Source organism: Oncorhynchus nerka, linkage group LG9a (genome assembly GCF_034236695.1).
Source record: "Oncorhynchus nerka isolate Pitt River linkage group LG9a, Oner_Uvic_2.0, whole genome shotgun sequence".
In the NCBI taxonomy this organism is placed as follows: domain Eukaryota; kingdom Metazoa; phylum Chordata; class Actinopteri; order Salmoniformes; family Salmonidae; genus Oncorhynchus; species Oncorhynchus nerka.
The window spans coordinates 60287547-60307961 of NC_088404.1; the positions used below are offsets into that span (position 1 = coordinate 60287547).

General features: G+C 45.4%; 1 protein-coding gene across 2 annotated transcripts in view; it reads left to right on the top strand.

Moving 5' to 3' along the window:
- Nucleotides 1-20415, top strand: part of peak1 (pseudopodium-enriched atypical kinase 1) — a 263257-nt gene that overhangs the window by 208393 nt on the left and 34449 nt on the right. For both annotated transcript variants that reach the window (XM_029668784.2, XM_029668785.2), the window contains one exon: nt 7153-10617. In XM_029668784.2, the coding sequence (XP_029524644.2) occupies nt 7292-10617 (3326 nt within the window). In that variant the 5' untranslated portion in view covers nt 7153-7291. The remainder of the gene's footprint in view (nt 1-7152; nt 10618-20415) is intronic.

Sequence of the window (20415 nt, forward strand, 5' to 3'; positions counted from 1 at the left end):
CGTAATCAGTGGCTGTATTGGAGGGGGAGTGGTTGTTCCTCTCAAAGACAGTCAGTAATTAGTACCACGAGGTGTGCTCTTCACCTCTGTCTGGTATGCAATTAGCTATTACTGTCAGTACTTCAGTCTCCCTTGTTTTCTCAGTGGCAGCCGTGGCAGCGGAGGTCTCTGAGCCGAAACTAACACGGTTCTGCCGAGTTGTTCTGCGGTTATTCAACGACAGAAAGAGAGGAAGGTTTCACACCACTCTCATTTGAGTATCTCACCTAGTTGTTTTCAGATCGCTGACAGCGATATGGATCACCCCAGAGAACACTGCCGTATTTGTATCTGACTATGTGTTTTCTCGTAGTCCGCGAGCATTGGGTTGTCGCGGTGGTGGCACAGGGCTACTAATTTCTCCTAAGTGGATATTTCATTTTTTCTCCTTCACTCGCCTGTCCATCTCCTCATTTGACTTCCATGCGGTCACTGTCTCTTGTCAACTCAAGCTTAACATTTGTCTCATCTATCGCCCACCAGGTGCCCTTAGAGAGTTTCTCAATGAGCATGATACCTTGATAAGCTAATTTCCTGAAGATGGCTCACTGCTCTTCATACTGGGCAACTTCAACCTCACAACGTCTACCTTCGATTAATTTCTGTCCCCTCCTTGCCACTTTTGACCTCGCCCTTTCCCAGTCCCCTCCCTCCCACTCACAAGGCATGCAATATGCTTCAACTCATATTTACTACAGGTGGTTCGCCTACTAATCTTACTAGAACCCCCCTCCAGGTCTCTGATCACTACTTAGTTTCCTTTTCTGTCTCCCTTTCCTCCAACCCTAACCACTTAGCCCCTACCCAGATGGTTTTGCGCTGTTGCAATCTTCAATCTCTCTCCCACTACTCTCTCCTCTTCTAGCCTATCCTCTCTCCCTTCTGCTAAATCCTTCTCCCTTCTGTCCCTTGATTTAGCCTTTTCTACCCTACTCTACTCTCCTCCCTTTCCATATCCTATCACTCGCAGTCCTCTTTCCTCCCGGTCGGTTCGGCCCTCCCTTCCTACTCCGTGGCGAGCTTACAGAACAGGGCTGCGGGCAGCTGAGCGAAAATGGAGGAAAACTAAACTTTTGGAGGACCTATCATCGTTTCACTCCCTTCTCCTCCTTTGTATAAGCTGCTAATGTCACATTCTATCCCTCTAAATGTCAAGCTTCTGCCTCTAACCCTAGGAAACTCCCCCCCCCCATCACCTCCCTCCTCCCTCTCTGCGCACGACTTTGTCAACCACTTAGAAAATAAGCACTCCTCATTCACTTAGCCTAATGAGGCCATTGGTACCACTCACACAGAACTACCATATGCCGTGACCTCTTTCTCCCCTCTCTCCAGATGAAATCACGCAACTATTCAGTTCCGACCTCCCGAAAACCTTCCTGCTCGACCCCCATCCCCTCCTCCCTCCTCCAGACCATCTCTGGAGACCTTCTCCCATTCCTTACTTCCCTCATCAACTCATCCCTGACCAATGGCTGCGTCCCCTTTGACTTCAAAATGGCCAGAGTCTGCACGTACTCTCACTACTCAACCCCGCTTGTGCCATCGAACCCCTGCAACTTATCCAGAACGCTGCAGCCCGCATGGTGTTCAACCGTCCCAAGTGCTCCCATGTCACCCGCTCCTCTGCACACTCCACTGGCTTCCAGGCGAAGCTCACATCCACTACAAGACCATTGTATCTGCCTACGAAGCAGCAAGAGGAACTGCCCCTCCCTATCTTCAGGATCTGCTCAAACCCTACACCCCAACCCGAGTACTCCGTTCTGCCACCTCTGGTCTCTTGGCCCTCCCACCCCTATGGAAGGGCAGCTCCCGCTCAGCCTAGTCAAATCTGTTCTCTGTCCTGACACCCAAATGGTGGAACCAGCTTACCCCTGAAGCAAGGACAGCAAAGTCCCTGCCAATCTCCTGAAAACATCTGAAACCCTACCTCTTCAGTGTGTGGTGGACGGCAATTATGTGAAATTACAATTATGTGAAACATTCAGTTTAATTGGACGCCTCAGCGGCGTGCCATTTCAAATTTGACTTGATTTCTCTCAGATGTGTATTTTAATTTGTGCCCATGGCAGGCAAAGTGCGCAAGCGAGTGGGTGGAACGGTCAATTGAGACAATAGTAAAGAATTGTAAATGTATTATTTTATTTATATTGAACCTTGCTTATATTATGAATGGACATGCAACTTTGAGAGCACAAAGGCTTCAAAACCCATGATCCTTTTCATGAACTTACAATATGTGATGAGGAGAATATCCAGTGGTACTTTTCCTCACTCTATAAATACTGTATTCATTACAGCTCTAGCCACAAATGATAACCTCTTCCCTTTCTGGGCTACAGGGATGGAGAGACTGCATTAAAAGTGATGACTGCTGAAAGGAGAACACTACAAAATGGGTTCTCAAGGATGTGGTTTCCTGTCGCCACACGGGCCACATGGAAGTGTGACCTGGTATCCTCTTGAAAACAGGAAGTGTTTGACCACTGAGCTCTCACAGATAACTGGTGTACATCTGTCTTGGTCCTCCTTGTTTGAATTGCCAGTAAAGCGTATCTATCTGGTTTGCTCCTCTGAATCATCATTTTAGTCATATAGTGGTTAGTTTAGTCATAATTCACTATAATGCAGCCACTAATTGTCCACTATTATAGCCCATGGTAATACAGCAAACAAGCTCTGATCAAAGCTGAATTACCTGTCAAGCATTACTTACCGAGCATTTATTTAGTTATAGTAGTTATATTAACTACACCAAGGTACCAGTCACTTACCTGGTTATTTCTGTTGACACTGCAAAATAAAGTTAATCTGTACTGTTTGGACTGAAATGAAACAAATCTGAATTCAGTTGAAAAGACCTGCCCAGCCCTAGCTCCTCCGATGCAGTTAGATCTCAGCATGGGGCCTGACTTTATGTCATTGTCAGTCTGTAGATCCCTTGTGAGCCTGGCTGATTGTAACTAGCAACTGCACAGAGCTGCAGTCCAAAAATAGGCCAGAGAAATGTCTGACCCGCTGGCCGCATAGCCTCACAGGCTCAGCTGAGGAGCAGGGGAGCTCACTGCCCCTCAGTGGAGTTACTCTGCCCCTGACAGAGAAAACATTGCAATGCATCGCCACCTAATGGAGGGAAGGGATCAGTGCTGTGTGTTTTTGTCACCTCTGAATGCATGCATGGATTGGTTTTGATTTCCATTTGGACTTTTTCATGCAAATGTGTCAGGTAAGAGTCAGCCCATTTACCCATTAAGCCCACTTCCATCTTTGGATAAATTCAGCTATTTTAATGTTTCAACCAGTTCATGTGGGTGACCCAGTTGGTGCGGCAGGTAGCCTAGTGGTTAGAGCATTGGACTAGTAACCGAAAGATTGCAAGATCAAATCCCCGAGCTGACAAGCTACAAATCTGTCGTTCTGCCTCTGAACAAGGCAGTTAACCCACTGTTCCTAGGCCGTCATTGAAAATAAGAATTTGTTCTTAAATAAATACAAATATATTGTTGTATACATTACAGTTTTAGTCAATTATGTTCTATTGTTAAAGGGAAACGTCACACTTGGGTTGTTTTCCTTTCCCCCTACATAATTCTGCGTGATGAGTGTTTCAGACATAATTATGCACCATAGCGGTATTTTAGAATTTTCAGTCCAGGAGAGTATATCCAATGTCATCAAATCTAATTTCATTTGGTCAAATGTCCTGAATACAACAGGGGTAAACCTTACAGTGAAATGCTTACTTACGAGCCCCTAACCAACATTGCAGTTTCAAGATAATATGGATAAGAATAAGAGATTAAAGTAACAAGTAATTAAAGAGCACCAGTAAAATAACAATAGCGAGACTATATACAGGTGGGTACCAATACAGAGTCAATGTGCGGAGGTACTGGTTAGTTGAGGTAGTATGTACGTGGGTAGAGTTATTAAAGTGACTATGCATAGATGGCAACAGAGAGTAGCAGTGGTGTAAAGAGGGGGTGGGGTGGGGGGGGGCAATGCAAATAGTCTAGGTAGCTATTTGACTAGATGTACAAGAGTAATGGCTTGGGGGTAGAAGCTGTTTAGAAGCCTCTTGGACCTAGACTTGGCGCCCTGGTACCGCTTGCCGTCCGGTAGCAGAGAGAACAGTCTATGACTGGGGTGGCTGGAGTCTTTGACAATTTTTAGGGCCTTCCTCTGACACCGCCTGGTATAGAGGTCCTGGATGGCAGGGAGCTTGGCCCCGGTGATTGATGTACTGGGCCGTTCGCAGTTGCCATACCAGGCAGTGATGCAACCCATCAGGATGCTCTTGATGGTGCAGCTGTAGAACCTTTTGGGAATCTGAGGACCCATGTCAAAACTTTTCAGTCTCTTGAGGGGGAATAGGTTTTGTCGTGCCCTCTTCACGACTGTCTTGGTGTACTTTGACCATGTTGGTGATGTGGACACCAAGGAACTTGAAGCTCTCAACCTGCTCTACTGCAGCCCAGTCGATGAGAATGAGGGTTTGCTCGGTCCTCTTTTTCCTATAGTCCACAATCATCAGTTGATTGAGGCTGCTGTCTGATCAAAAAAATGAATGGATTCATGTTTTGAAGCAATTAATGCTATTGCCTTTGTGTTTTTCCGATCACGCTAGCAGCAAGTAGAAATGGTTATCCTTGTTCAATAAAGCCATTGGACTTGTCTCAACGATGTTCCTGTCTGCCACGACATTGCATGATATCTAGGTTGACTCATGTTTCCTGGCTTTGAAAAGACTACAGCTTGACTGGAGCCCTATGGGTGCTCTACTAGTTTCTTCAGGTTCACGGGGAGCTATGTTACCCTTGCACTGTTTATCCGAGATTGCTAAGTAGTTCGAATGGCTGCTTCTTATCCCTCTTTCCAAGAAGAGCTGGATGACATTTATTTGAGCCGGAATACACTGAAGATCAGTTGAGACAGTGAGAACAAGAATTGTGAGACCAGCAAGCAGCTCATGATCCTGGGTAGCCATGGTCAGACTCTGACTGGCGGTTCGTATGTGGGTGCTGTCCAACCATGTCGACAAAAGAGGAATGTCTGTGCTGCAATGAATTCAATTGCGGACAGATCTTACTGGAGAGGGTCACTGCAGACCAGAGTGTGTGTATGTGATAGACCATTGAAGATGCACATGTGGATAAAGGGGTGCTTCTTCAGAACCCCCAGTATATTTTTTTATTTTATTTCACCTTATTTAACCAGGTAGGCTAGTTGAGAACAAGTTCTCATTTGCAACTGCGACCTGGACAAGATAAAGCAAACCATTTAGACACATACAACAACACAGAGTTACACATGGAATAAACAAAACATAGTCAATAATACAGTACAACAAAATAAAACAAAACGTATATATACAGTGTGTGCAAATGAGGTAAGATAAGGGAGTTAAGGCAATAAATAGGCCATTGTGGCGAAGTAATTACAATATAGCAATTAAACACTGGAATGGTAGATGTGCAGAAGATGAATGTGCAAGTAGAGATACTGGGGTGCAAAGGAGCAAGATTATTAAATAAATACAGTATGGGGATGAGGTAGTCGGATGGGCTATGTACAGGTGCAGTGATATGTGAGCTGCTCTAACAGCTGGTGCTTAAAGTTAGTGAGGGAGATATGAGCCTCCAGCTTCAGAGATTTTTGCAGGTCGTTCCATTCGTTCCAGCAGCAGAGAACTGGAAGGAAAGGTGGCCGAAGCAGGAATTGGAATCTCAAATATAAAATATAAAAAAAATACTTTTTTTGGTTACTACATGATTCCATCTGTGTTATTTCATAGTATTTTTTATGTATTCCCTATTATTCTACAATGTAGAAAATAGTTTTTTTTAAATAAAGAAAAACCCTTGAATGAGTAGGCTTCTGAAACTTTTGACCGGTAGTGTAGTTTGTCTTCACCCTAAGTCCTTGATGTTGATTTATGAGGGAGATCTCTAAATAAATGTAGTCCTGCTTTGTGGCATACACATAATTCATTTAAAGTAGGTCTTTGTGCATGGAGTCTTAACCACAGAGGTCTGGTGTGTGTGTGCAGGTTTTTGTTCTAGCCAAGCAGTAACACAACGTCTTGATTGAAGTCTGATTAGTTGATTTGTTTACGGGGTGTGTACTGGCTGGCATGAACATAAACCTCTGTGGATATGAATGCTACTACCATGAATAGTAATGATCAATATATTTTAACTTTAGGAGGAAGTGATTAGAATTTAAGCTTACATAAATGTCCATTTATAAGTTTTCAACATTTGGAAAATAATAAATATGGATTATTTAAAAGTTGGGCTTATTTGTAACACCCATGGGCTTAAAGTGTACATTTGGTAGTCATTAAGCCATGTCTGGACTTGTAACATATTTTATCAAATATTATTACCTCACAAAAAAATAGTGTAAGTAAAGTCATAAAACCTCACATGAGCGATTCATCTTTCATTGTAGGGCTGTATACGTTAGGCACTTACCCTCTCTCATTTTAGGGCTGTATACGTTAGGCACTTACCCTCTCTCATTTTAGGGCTGTATACGTTAGGCACTTACCCTCTCTCATTTTAGGGCTGTATACGTTAGGCACTTACCCTCTCTCATTTTAGGGCTGTATACGTTAGGCACTTACCCTCTCTTATTTTAGGGCTGTATACGTTAGGCACTTACCCTCTCTCATTTTAGGGCTGTGTACGTTAGGCACTTACACTTTCTTATTTTAGGGCTGTATACGTTAGGCACTTACCCTCTCTCATTTTAGGGCTGTATACGTTAGGCACTTACCCTCTCTCATTTTAGGGCTGTATATGTTAGGCACTTATCCTCTCATTTTAGGGCTGTATACATTTACCCTCTATATTTTTGAATATCTTTTGTTGCCCTTTTCAAAAAGTGTTAGTCATTCTGAAAATGAAAATATTTATTACATGATTTCATCATGTTGGCTACTTTAAAAAACAATAATACATTGAATACTCTGTGTTCATGTCAAGTATACTGAATTAAACAAACTTAATACTAAAGCTTTTATGTTTTATGCTGAAACAATGAAATAGATATAAACAAATGTTGTGAGACGACAGTTTAATAATGCCATGTTTCATTTTCTTTCAGGCTGAGTCTCTCTGCTAGGTCTGAGGGTTAACCGGAAGGCAGCGGTGCTGTAGAATAGTCCATTCCCCTGCCTTTGTGGTTCCCATGGAGGGGTTTCCTGTCCACTGACCCACCGTGCTGCCTCACCAGGACAGCAGCCATGTCTGCCTGCAACACCTTCACGGAGCATGTGTGGAAACCAGGCGAGTGCAAGAACTGCTTTAAGCCCAAGAGCCTGCACCGCCTGGCCGAGGGTGGCCTGAAGAAGATTGCCCCTGAGCAACCCCCCCAACAACAGAGCCAACCCCCTGCTGGAACTAGACCCAACGGTAACAGCTCCCAGAGGGGAGGCGGTGACGGTGTCTCAACCCGCTCTGGTCACTTCCGCCCTCCCGTGGCTAAGAAGCCCACAATCGCTGTCAAGCCCACCATGATGCTGTCCTGCTCTTCGGCCGACCTGGACTTGGAGGGCAACCTACATCGGCCACCAGACGCTGGTGAACCCGGCAAAACCTCTGCCTTTACTGTCTGGACCCGAAATGGGATGAACCGCAAGAAGCCCGGCGGGCCTAACAACAATGAAGGGGAATATGCCGTGGAGGAGATTGAGCGTTACAGGCAGCGCAGTCGGCGCGCACCCCGTGGGAATGGCAATGGTTTGACTGATATGCTCAAGGAGATTGCGGGCCTGGGCTCTGGCCCTAGCCCCAGCCCCTTGTCCGGGTCGAAGGACCTCTTTTTGGGGCGCATCAGCAGCTCCTTCCAGCGCTCTTTAGAGAGAGGACTCCCCGCTTCTGGTTGCTTGGCCATTGGGAGCAGCAGCAGTGGAGGGGCTGCCCAAAAGCGGGTGTCCCTCAGCAACAGTATGGAGGTCATCAGCACCGAAGGAGGGCGCTTCTGCTACCCTGAGTTCTCCAGCGAAGGAGAGGACGATGATGAGGATGAAGATGACGAAAGTGAAGTTAACGACGACGATGAACACGAGAGCTGGGATGAGAGTGACGAGGAACTTCTAGCCATGGAGATCCGTATGCGGGGCCAGCCGCGCTTCGCCAACTTCCGTGCCGCCACACTCTCCCCAGTCCCCTTTGCCCAGGGGAAGAAGTGGAACACTGTACCGTTACGTAACCGCTCACTCCAGAGGATCTGCGCCGTGGACTATGACGACAGTTATGATGAGATCCTTAATGGATACCCCTCCACAGACTCCAATGGAGGCCACGGTCTCCTTCCGTACGGCCCTGGTGACCTGCAGGGCAGCGGCTTTCTCTCCAATTCGGAGTGCACCACTTCCCCAGAGTCCTCATCATCGCTGCCGGAGGACTTACGCACCACTTCCAGCTGCAGCAGCAGTGCTCCCTGTGGCCCCCTGAGAAACGGTCTGCACTCCCCCTCAGCTTTCAGAATACCGGCCCTCCAGGCTGCTGGTACAGACAAGGAACAACAGACCCAGAAGGCTGTCAGTCCACCCAAGGTCACGGAAACCCACAAGGCTGTTCTCGCAATCCAATTGGAGGATCAGGACAGCAGGGAGGGCTTACCTATGCCTCAAGCTCTTCCCGGGCAGCCAGTGATGATCAGCTTCAGCCCCACAGAGGAGCAAGCCAAACCTTACCGTGTGGTTAACCTGGAGAAGCATCTTATCTGTAAGCCCTACACAGTGGTGGACGTGTCTGCATCCATGGCTAACCCAGAGGAACAAAACCAAGAACGCACTCCCAAACAGCCAAAGACTCCCATTAGCCCCTCTTCCTACCCCATCTCCCCCTTAGGCCAGCCACTGTCTCCAGCCTCACCCATGTCCCCATCATCTCCCATCTCCCCCACATCCGCCACACCGTTTGTCTTCCAGGGCAAGGCCAGCAAGCAACCAGGTGCTATCCGCTACCAGGAGGTGTGGACGTCTAGCACCAGTCCCCGTCAGAAGATCGCCAAAGTGGATCTGGAGTCCACTGGAGCATCTGGTCCTGCCGTCCCACCTCGCCACTGCAGCCACAAGTCAGCCCCAACCTCCCCCATTGCTGGCCTCTCCTCCTCTCGGACTGTACCTGTGAAATCCCCTAACCTGTCCGAGATCAAGTTCAACAGTTACAACAATGCAGGGATGCCCCCCTTCCCCATCATCATCCGGGATGATACCACATACTCCCGCAGGTCCAAGAACGCTGTCAAGGTGCCCATCGTCATCAACCCAAGTGCTTACGACAACCTGGCGGTGTATAAGAGCTTCCTGGGTCTCAGCGGGGAGATGCCTCAAACAAAGGACGGGAGAGTGGCTAGCCACACTTATGAGGAGGTCGGCTCCTCGGAGAGTGTCCAACCTTCTCCTACAGAGAAAACTATTGGTAAAGCGGCATCGGAGAAAGCTGCTGCTGGAGAAAGGAAAGCCGCTGCAGCAGCGCTGATAAGCCAGGAGCTAACCGCTCGAACCGCTAAAGACTTGACTATAGCTGCGAGCATGGCTGCTGGTTCTCTTTCTCCTTCAGCTGCCACATCGATTGCTGTTCCAACTCCTCTCACTGTCGCTGCCACCTTGGCCAAAAGCAGCTCCAGTTCAGCCTCTCGTGGGCGCACTCGCAAGATCAGTGGGGAAACAACATCCAGCAAAGAGGGGAGCACTGACTTCCCACTGTCATCATCAGGCACTGGGACGGGCCACCGGGAGAAGGCCAGCACTGTGTTGTCCCAGATCGTTGCCTCTATCCAGCCCCCACAGTCTCCCCCAGAGTCGCCTTCCCCACATTCTAAAGCCTGCAGTGTCGAGGAGCTGTATGCCCTTCCACCCAACGCCACCAAAGAAACACTCAGTCGACCCAAGTCTCTCTTCTCCTCCACTGACAGCTGCCTGTCCAAACCCAGGAAGGAGACACCCTCTAAACAGCTGCCCAAATCCCAGAGTGCCTCAGCAGCCGTGCCCCTGTCCAGCCCCACGAAGTCAGAGCCCAACGCTCCATTCCCCCCTCCCAGATCCACCTCTTCCCCATACTACGCCTCCAACATCCTACAGAGACACTTTGGCCACTGGACCAAGCCTGCCGCCTCCAGCTCCCCCTCGCGCCCCTGTGATGGAGAGACCAGCCCGGGTGGAGGGGAGGGGAGACGGGTGGCGGTAGAGAGCGCCAAGCCCAAACGCTGGATCTCCTTCAAGAGCTTCTTCCGCCGGCGGAAGGATGAGGACGAACAGCGGGAGAAAGCACAGAAGGAGACGAAGAAGGGCAAGCTGGTGGGGCTGGACGGGACGGTCATCCACATGCTGCCACCTCCGCCCATCCAACGCCACCACTGGTTCTCTGAGGCCAAGAACGAGGACCCCAGTCAGAAACCCACAATCATATTCACCTACAAGCCAGACGGCAGCGCCTCCGGTGACTGGGAGGGGGAACTGCGGGTGGAGGAATGCAGAGAAACGTCTCTACTGTCCCCGGAGGAGAGCCAAGACATCAGACCATCTACCACCGGGACTGCCCTCCACTGCAAGGCCATCAGGTAATTGATTTAAATATGTCTTAAAAAAAGCTAATTTCTCTTGTTTCTGTTAGTCCTTGCTCAGGAAAATTGTTTAAAAATGTTCTCTATACTGACTTATAAGCCTCCTCCTTACTGCAGATAACTGCAGGCCTTGTTATTTGTAAGCAACACGCTTTATGATAAGGCATTATTGGGTAATATACTATTTGAGATGGTTACTTTGGCCATCCATCAAATGCAGTTAATTGAGCTATGCCAGTAAGAGCAAGCGACACAGTGATGAGAGGTGGCAACGTTTTCAGTTGAATCAGGACGGATTGTGACTAGTTAATTAGCAGGGCTGTAATCTACACTTTACTGGCCTATTCAGACACACAGAATGTGTCCCAAATGGCACCCTTTTTAGGGCACAACTTTTGAGCTGGGCCCAGTTAATCTCATCTCAAACAACAGTGTTGCATGACCAGGGTTGGAGAGTAATGGATTACATGTAACTGATCACACAAAAAATAGAATATTGTTGAATACAGCTAAAATATTGTAATCAGATTACAGATACTTTAGAAAAATTAGATTACTTCTAGGATCACTTTGAAATTCAGAAAGGATGTTTGAAATAATTATTTCAAATCAAATCAAATGTATTTATATAGCCCTTCGTACATCAGCTGATATATATATATATATATATATATATTTTTTTTTTCACCTTTATTTAACCAGGTAGGCTAGTTGAGAACAAGTTCTCATTTGCAACTGCGACCTGGCCAAGATAAAGCATAGCAGTGTGAACAGACAACAGACAGTGTGAACAGACAACACAGAGTTACACATGGTGTAAATGGTGTAAACAATTAACAAGTCATATCAATATCTTAAAGTGCTGTACAGAAACCCAGCCTAAAACCCCAAACAGCAAGCAATGCAGGTGTAGAAGCACGGTGGCTAGGAAAAACTCCCTAGAAAGGCCAAAACCTAGGTAGAAACCTAGAGAGGAACCAGGCTATGTGGGGTGGCCAGTCCTCTTCTGACTGTGCCGGGTGGAGATTATAACAGAACATGGCCAAGATGTTCAAATGTTCATAAATGACCAGCATGGTCAAATAATAATAAGGCAGAACAGTTGAAACTGGAGCAGCAGCACGGCCAGGTGGACTGGGGACAGCAAGGAGTCATCATGTCAGGTAGTCCTGAGGCATGGTCCTAGGGCTCAGGTCCTCCGAGAGAGAGAAAGAAAGAGAGAATTAGAGAGAGCACACTTAAATTCACACAGGACACCGATGAGGACAGGAGAAGTACTCCACATATAACAAACTGACCCTAGCCCCCCGACACAAACTACTGCAGCATAAATACTGGAGGCTGAGACAGGAGGGGTCAGGAGACACTGTGGCCCCATCCGATGACACCCCCGGACAGCCAAACAGGAAGGATATAACCCCACCTTCTTTGCCAAAGCACAGCCCCCACACCACTAGAGGGATATATTCAACCACCAACTTACCATCCTGTAACAAGGCCGAGTATAGCCCACAAAGATCTCCGCCATGGCACAACCCAAGGGGGGCGCCAACTCAGACAGGAAGATCACATCAGTGACTCAACCCACTCAAGTGACGCACCCCTGTAATAAGGTTAGAGGCAGAGAATCCCAGTGGAAAGAGGGGAACCGGCCAGACAGAGACAGCAAGGGCGGTTCGTTGCTCCAGAGCCTTTCCGTTCACCTTCCCACTCCTGGGCCAGACTACACTCAATCATATGACCCACTGAAGAGATGAGTCTTCAGTAAAGACTTAAAGGTTGAGACCGAGTTTGCGTCTCTTATATGGGTAGGCAGACCATTCCATAAAAATGGAGCTCTATAGGAGAAAGCCCTGCCTCCAGCTTGTTTGCTTAGAAATTCTAGGGACAATTAGGAGGCCTGCTTCTTGTGACCGTAGCGTACGTGTAGGTATGTACGGCAGGACCAAATCAGAGAGATAGGTAGGAGCAATCCCATGTTATGCTTTGTAGGTTAGCAGTAAAACCTTGAAATCAGCCCTTGCCTTGACAGGAAGCCAGTGTAGGGAGGCTAGCACTGGAGTAATATGATCAACATTTTTGGTTCTAGTCAGGATTCTAGCAGCCGTATTTAGCACTAACTGAAGTTTATTTAGTGCTTTATCGGGGTAGCCGGAAAGTAGAGCATCGCAGTAGTCTAACCTAGAAGTGACAAAAGCATGGATTCATTTTTCTGCATCATTTTTGGACAGAAAGTTTCTGATTTTTGCAATGTTACGTAGATGGAAAAAAGCTGTCCTTGAAATGGTCTTGATATGTTGATATATTTGACACCTTTCTGTTTTTTCTCAATGGCATTCATATCAGCATTGAAAAAGGGCATTTAAATTGGTCAGAGAGCACTATTTGCTTGATGGATTGCGGGAAAGACCAGGAATCGTCTTTTGTGTGCTACAGTCCAAGCTATTTCTTCCAGTGGTGTGACTGCTGTCGGCATCCAAAGATTATCCAACTTGAACAAAAGCTTGGAGGTAATGTGTAGTCTACGGGCGACATGGATACTACTTATTATTGATATCTACATAGCGCATTGATGTGAATCACACTTCTATTTGCGGCTGAAGAATTGTGGTTGTTGTGAATGGCTGTTGACAAATTTAGATTTGTATTTTAACAAAAATAATGGTTGAATTGAAGATGTTTAAGCTGCCCATCAATGATTGTTTTTGCGACCAGTGGAAAATGTTCTCTTGCCGCAGCTGCGTGGTCAAATCAATGAATCAAACTAAGCTTTATTTATACAGCATTTTTCAAACATGGAATGCAGCACAGTGTGCTTCAGAGGAAGAAACTAAAAGCAATGAAAATTAAAACTTAAATATTTACTCCACAACAAACATGAGAGGATAAAAAACAAAATAATTCAAATTAAAACTGAACGGCTAAAAGGCACCCTAAGGAAAAGCAAAGCTAAATAGATGTGTTTTAAGATCTCTTTTAAATATGTCCACCGTTTCGGCATTCAGGTTCTCTGACAGGCTATTCCAGAGGCTTGGGGCATAATAGCTAAAGGCTGTCTCTCCATGCCTCTTGGTCCCCCTCAGGTTCTCTGACAGGTTATTCCAGAGGCTGGGGACATTTACATTTACATTACATTTAAGTCATTTAGCAGACGCTCTTATCCAGAGCGACTTACAAATTGGTGCATTCACCTTATGACATCTAGTGGAACAGCCACTTTACAATAGTGCATCTAAATCTTTTAAGGGGGGGGTGAGAAGGATTACTTTATCCTATCCTAGGTATTCCTTAAAGAGGTGGGGTTTCAGGTGTCTCCGAAAGGTGGTGGTTGACTCCGCTGTCCTGGCGTCGTGAGGGAGTTTGTTCCACCATTGGGGGGCCAGAGCAGCGAACAGTTTTGACTGGGCTGAGCGGGAACTGTACTTCCTCAGTGGTAGGGAGGCGAGCAGGCCAGAGGTGGATGAACGCAGTGCCCTTGTTTGGGTGTAGGGCCTGATCAGAGCCTGGAGGTACTGAGGTGCCGTTCCCCTCACAGCTCCGTAGGCAAGCACCATGGTCTTGTAGCGGATGCGAGCTTCAACTGGAAGCCAGTGGAGAGAGCGGAGGAGCGGGGTGACGTGAGAGAACTTGGGAAGGTTGAACACCAGACGGGCTGCGGCGTTCTGGATGAGTTGTAGGGGTTTAATGGCACAGGCAGGGAGCCCAGCCAACAGCGAGTTGCAGTAATCCAGACGGGAGATGACAAGTGCCTGGATTAGGACCTGCGCCGCTTCCTGTGTGAGGCAGGGTCGTACTCTGCGGATGTTGTAGAGCATGAACCTACAGGAACGGGCCACCGCCTTGATGTTATTTGAGAACGACAGGGTGTTGTCCAGGATCACGCCAAGGTTCTTAGCGCTCTGGGAGGAGGACACAATGGAGTTGTCAACCGTGATGGCGAGATCATGGAACGGGCAGTCCTTCCCCGGGAGGAAGAGCAGCTCCGTCTTGCCGAGGTTCAGCTTGAGGTGGTGATCCGTCATCCACACTGATATGTCTGCCAGACATGCAGAGATGCGATTCGCCACCTGGTAGGAGCGACATAATAACTAAAGGCTGTCTCTCCATGCCTCTTGGTCCCCCTCAGGTTCTCTGACAGGTTATTCCAGAGGCCGGGGACATAATAACTAAAGGCTGTCTCTCCATGCCTCTTGGTCCCCCTCAGGTTCTCTGACAGGTTATTCCAGAGGCTGGGGACATAATAACTAAAGGCTGTCTCTCCATGCCTCTTGGTCCCCCTCAGGTTCTCTGGCAGGCTACTCCAGAGGCTGGGGGCATATTAACTAAAAGCTGCCTCTCCATGCTTCTTCGTCCTAGACTTCAGGATAGTTAAAAGGTCAGTGCCAGAGGACCTAGGGAACCTACTGGGTACATAAATAAATAGCATGTCTGACATGTATTGGGTGCTCAATCGTGGATTGATTTAAAAACCAATAGAATAATCTTGAAATTAGTTTTAAAACTGACAGGCAGCCAGTGCAAAGACGTTAAAAACCGGCGTAATGTGTGCTCTCTGTCTGGTCTTTGTCAGTACCCGTGCTGCAGCATTCTGTATGTTTTGCAGTTGACCAATGGCTTTCTTGGGTAGACCAGACAGTAGAGCATTACAGTAGTCAAGTCTGCTTGCAATAAAAGCATGGATGAGTCTCTCTGTATCATCCCGAGAAAGAGACGGACACACCTTGGCAATGTTCCTCAGGTGGTAAAAAAGCTATTTTGGTCACATTCCTAGTATGTTGTTTTTTACCTGGTGTTTTAAAATGTGCATCCAGATTCTCTCTCTGTGCTTTGGCTCCAACAATAAGTACATCGGTCTTGTCTTGATTTAGCTGAAGGAAATTGTGAGCCATCCAATATTTAATTCACTCAAACGGTCTAATTTATCTGTGGAGTTAAAATCCTCTGGTGACACAGAAATGTAAAGTTGTGTATAGTCTGTGTAGCAGTAACAATCAATGCTGTGCTTTCTGATAACGCTGCCAAGGGTTAACATATAGCAACAGAACAGTACTAATCCCAAAATCAAACCTTATGGAATGCCACATGAGATATGTATTTTCTGAGTTATCTTCACCAAGGGTGATGACAAACTCTTGACCGGTTAAGTAGGTGCTAAACCAATGTAGAACTGGACCGGAGAGGCCAACCCACCTCTCCAGTATGTCCAGAAGGACATCGTGTTCAACAGTGTCGAATGCAGCATTTAAATCCAGGAGTACAAGGACAGAGAACTGTTTGGCATCTGTGTTGGCTCTAAGATCGTGTACCACTTTAACTAAGACTGTCTCTGTGCAGCTAAGAGTTGATTTGAGTTGATGTGTTTTTTTCAGAAGGGGTTTCACCATAGCAGTTTTTTAACAATAGCTTGCACTTCAGATATGCAATTAAAAACTGTTTTGTAGAAGGTGGTGGGGATAGGATCAAGAAGGCAGGTAGAAGGCTTAAGTTGTGATGTCACTTTCCTGAGTATGTCTGTGTCAACCAGGGAGAATAAATCCACAGTGGCTTTGCATGACAGGCTAGGGCACATATCATCAAACTTATCATCAGGTCTTATCATCAGCTTGACTGATACACAGCCTAATGTTGATTATCTTATCTCTGAAATATATCTCATCACATTTAGACGTGGAGGAAGGTTCACATAGGTTTGCGGGGTAGGATTTATTAGACTATTAATGATTGAGAAGAGCACTCAAATTATTCAGATTAATAGTGATCAAGTTAGAAAAATGAGCCCGTCTGGCATTTTTAATTGCCTTGTTTTATAAGCCAAGTTGCTCTCTCAGATATCATAATGGACCTTCAACTTTGACCGTCTCCACTACCGCTCTGCCTTTCTGTAATTTCTCTTTAATTGATTAGTTTCCTCACTCATCTGAGGGGCTCTCTGTTTGGATGTGTCCTTTTTCAATTTTACTGGAGCTATGGCATCAATGGTTGCCCTTAATTCAACTAAATCATCACAAGACGACGTATAGGTGGTGGAGTATTGTTCATACACTCAAAATGTGTAGCAACCCCGTCTTTATGAATGTGGATAATTACGTTGCCACTTCGGTATGCTTTTGTGGCACAGTTGATGCCACACAGGGCTACGGGCCAGAGGGTTGAGGGTTCGCTGACCGCCACAGACGAGCTCACTCTCCGTGCCTGTTTCATTACTTCACTATCAGAGCCAGTTGCAGACAATAATCAGCTATGGGGAAATCAGATTTTCAACATTCTGATGGCATGTGTATAATTACATTAAATATATGCAACACATTTTCCACCAACAGGTTTCTGTGCCAATGCACCACACAAACAATAAACAAAACAGACCGACTTTTGGCACTTCAATATCATGGTTTGCGTTTTCAACACCTCAATAAATAGTCTGTCAATCTCGACAAACAGAAAATACATCCCTCCCTACCTTGTAAGCTTACCCAGTATCGATGGCTTGGTTTGACAATCTCCGAATGTTATTCAACTTTTTGTAACAGATGTCTCTTTCCATTCAACAATTGCCGCTGCACAGTTCCGATTGATTTTATTTGTAAAAAGCTGTAGAGTTTTAAAACAGCATATCACTTGAATATTGTTGCTTGAAATCAGTGCGCACGTGAGCGTTCTGTCATTGTCTTTCTCGCTTTCCAACAATTCTATTCAAATTGCATCCAAAATAGATAATCCTGTTCAAAATATATATATGTACTGTACCAGGCAACAGTTTGGACACACTCATTCCAGGGTTTTTCTTTGTTTTTTTGCTATTTTCTTCATTGTAGAATAATAGTGAAGACATCAAAACTATGAAATAACACATGGAATCATGTAGTAACCAAAAAAGTGTTAAACAATTCAAAATATATTTGAGATTCTTCAAAGTAGTCACACCATTGCCTTGATGACAGCTTTGCACACTCTTGGTATTTTCTCAACCAGCATCATGAGGTAGTCACCTGGAATGCATTTCAATTAACAGGTGTGCCTTGTTAAAAGTTAATTTGTGGAATTTCTTTCCTTCGTAATGCGTTTGATCCAATCAGTTGTGTTGTGACAAGGTAGGGGTGGTATACAGAAGATAGCCTTATTTGACAAAATACCAAGTCCATATTATTGCAAGAACCGCCCAAATAAGCAAAGAGAAACAACAGTCCATTATGACTTTAAGACATAAAGGTCAGTCAATATGGAAAATGTCTAGAACTTTGAAAGATTCTTCAAGTGCAGTCGCACAAACCATCAAGAGCTATGATGAAACTGGCTCTCATGAAGACCGCCACAGGAAAGGAAGACCCAGAGTTATCTCTGCTGCGGAGGATACGTTCATTACTGTTACCAACCTCAGATTGCAGCCCAAATAAATGCTTCACAGACTTCAAGTAACGGACACATCTCAACATCAACTGTTCAGAGGAGACCGCGTGAATCAGGCCTTCATGGTCGAATTTCTGCAAAGAAACCACTACTAAAGGACACCAATTAGAAGAAGAGACTTGCTTGGGCCAAGAAAAACGGGTAAACGACATTAGACCGGGGGAAATCTGTCCTTTTGGACTGATGAGTTCAAATTGGAGATTTTTGGTTCCAACCACCATGTCTTTGTGAGATGAACGGATGATCTCCGCATGTGTGGTTCCCACCGTGAAGCATGGAGGAGGAGGTGTGATGTTCTGGGGGTGCTTTGCTGGTGACACTGTCAGTGAATTATTTAGAATTCAAGGTCCACTTAACCAGCATGGCTACCACAGCACTCTGCAGCGATACGCCATCCCATCTGGTTTGTGGGACTATCATTTGTTTTTCAACAGGACAATGACCCAATACACCTCCAGGCTGTGCAAGGGCTATTTGACCTAGAATGAGAGTGATGGAGTGCTGCATCAGATGTCCTGGCCTCCACAATCCCCCAACCTCAACCCAATTGAGATGGTTTGGGATGAGTTGGACCACAGAGTGAAGGAAAAGCAGCCAACAATTGCTCAGCATATAAGAAGTTTGGAATCACCAAGACTCTTCCTAAAGCTGGCCGCCCGGCCAAACTGTGCAATCGGGGGAGAAGGGCTTTGGTCAGGGAGGTGACAAAGAACCCGATGGTCACTATGACAGAGCTCTAGAGTTCTTCTGTGGAGATGGGGGAACCCTCCAGAAGGACAACCATCTCTGCAGCACTCCACCAATCAGGCCTTTATGGCAGTGGCCAGACGGAAGCCACTTATCAGTAAAAGGCACATGACAGCCAGCTTGATGTTTGCCAAAAGGCACTTAAAGACTCTCAGACCATGAGAAAAAAGATTCTCTGGTCTGATGAAACCAAGATTGATATTGGTTGATATTCCACCATGTCATTTCACAAATCTAATAAAACACTTGAATTCACTAACCTGTTTCAGAAATATTACTATCCATCTATGCGTTATTCTGTGAATGTTTAGATGCATTACCTATTGCTATTCTTTCCTCTTCTGTCCTCTAAAGGAGACCTAGCATCAGTAGCCTGCGCTGGAGACCCTGTGCTCTGATCTGTCTCAGCTTGAACTCCTAACTTTTCCTGAATAACCTGTCCCTGTCCTGTCTTTGAAGGCAATACAGAGAATACACAATTTTTGTAATGACATAGTAGATAATAATAATAATGATAATTAGAAAAGTACGTTTCTTGAAGAGAATGCGTTGTGCTTGTTTTAAAGTTTTCATTTTTTTGAAAAGTTTAGAAAATGTTTGTCTTTTTAATGTTTGTAGCTGAAATGGTTAAGAAGTGATATAATTAAAAAAATTAGGCATTGGCATTGAATCCATTACGTTTTATACCTGATTTTATGCTAATTACCACAGTTAGGATAGCCTGAATATGAGAAAGTTGGTTTGGTGCCTCATGCTTGAATGGTTCAAGAGTTACTGTTCGTGGGTTATGTTATGCTAACTTACTCTAACTGAAAATGGTTATAGTTCCAAAAGTATGCATAGCTTGTCAAAGGATATTTGATACTATCTAATTTAGGCCAGTATGAACGGTGTAGGAGGAGATGGGTAGAGAATATTTTCTTTATTTAACATTGAAGTCTATGGGCCTTTTTGTTCTATTGAAATGCATTGGGAGTTCATTTAAATATTGTTGTAGTTCAAGAAGTATAAATGGTATCAAAAATATTTTCTTAAGCAATCAGAGTTGGGGCACTCAGCTCAGAGTTGGACATTTGAAGTTGGTTTGATGTTAATGGCTTAAATTGTTTAAGCTCTAGAGCAGGTTAAAAAAATCATATAATAACATGCATATGTAAGAAATCTAGAGTTGTGATTTGCCTTTAGCAAGTACACCTAAGTAATGAATATGCAACTGGCCTGTAGACTGCTGCTGGTCAGCTGGAACACAGACATGAAATTGACTTTACACACGTTCAATCTCTAGCCTGCTTGTTGTAAATGATATTTGAACATACGTTCCGTCGTTTTGAATCATTGGTGTCCTCAGACCTCTGTCTTCGTTTTAGCTAGTGCTGTAGTAATAATGGACAGTTTTACATACTGTAGTGCATTCAATGTATTTCCTGACCAGGACCTTGTGTCTGTCAGTCAAAACATGACACCATAGCCTTGACGTGATGTTGTCATTAGGGCGACCAGGGTTAATTTATTTATTTTTATTTAACCTTTATTTAACTAGGCAAGTCAGTTAAGAACAAATTATTATTTTACAATGATGGTTTACTCCGGCCAAACCCTTCCCTAACCCGGACAACGCTACTGTAGGAAGAGTTTTGGTGGTTC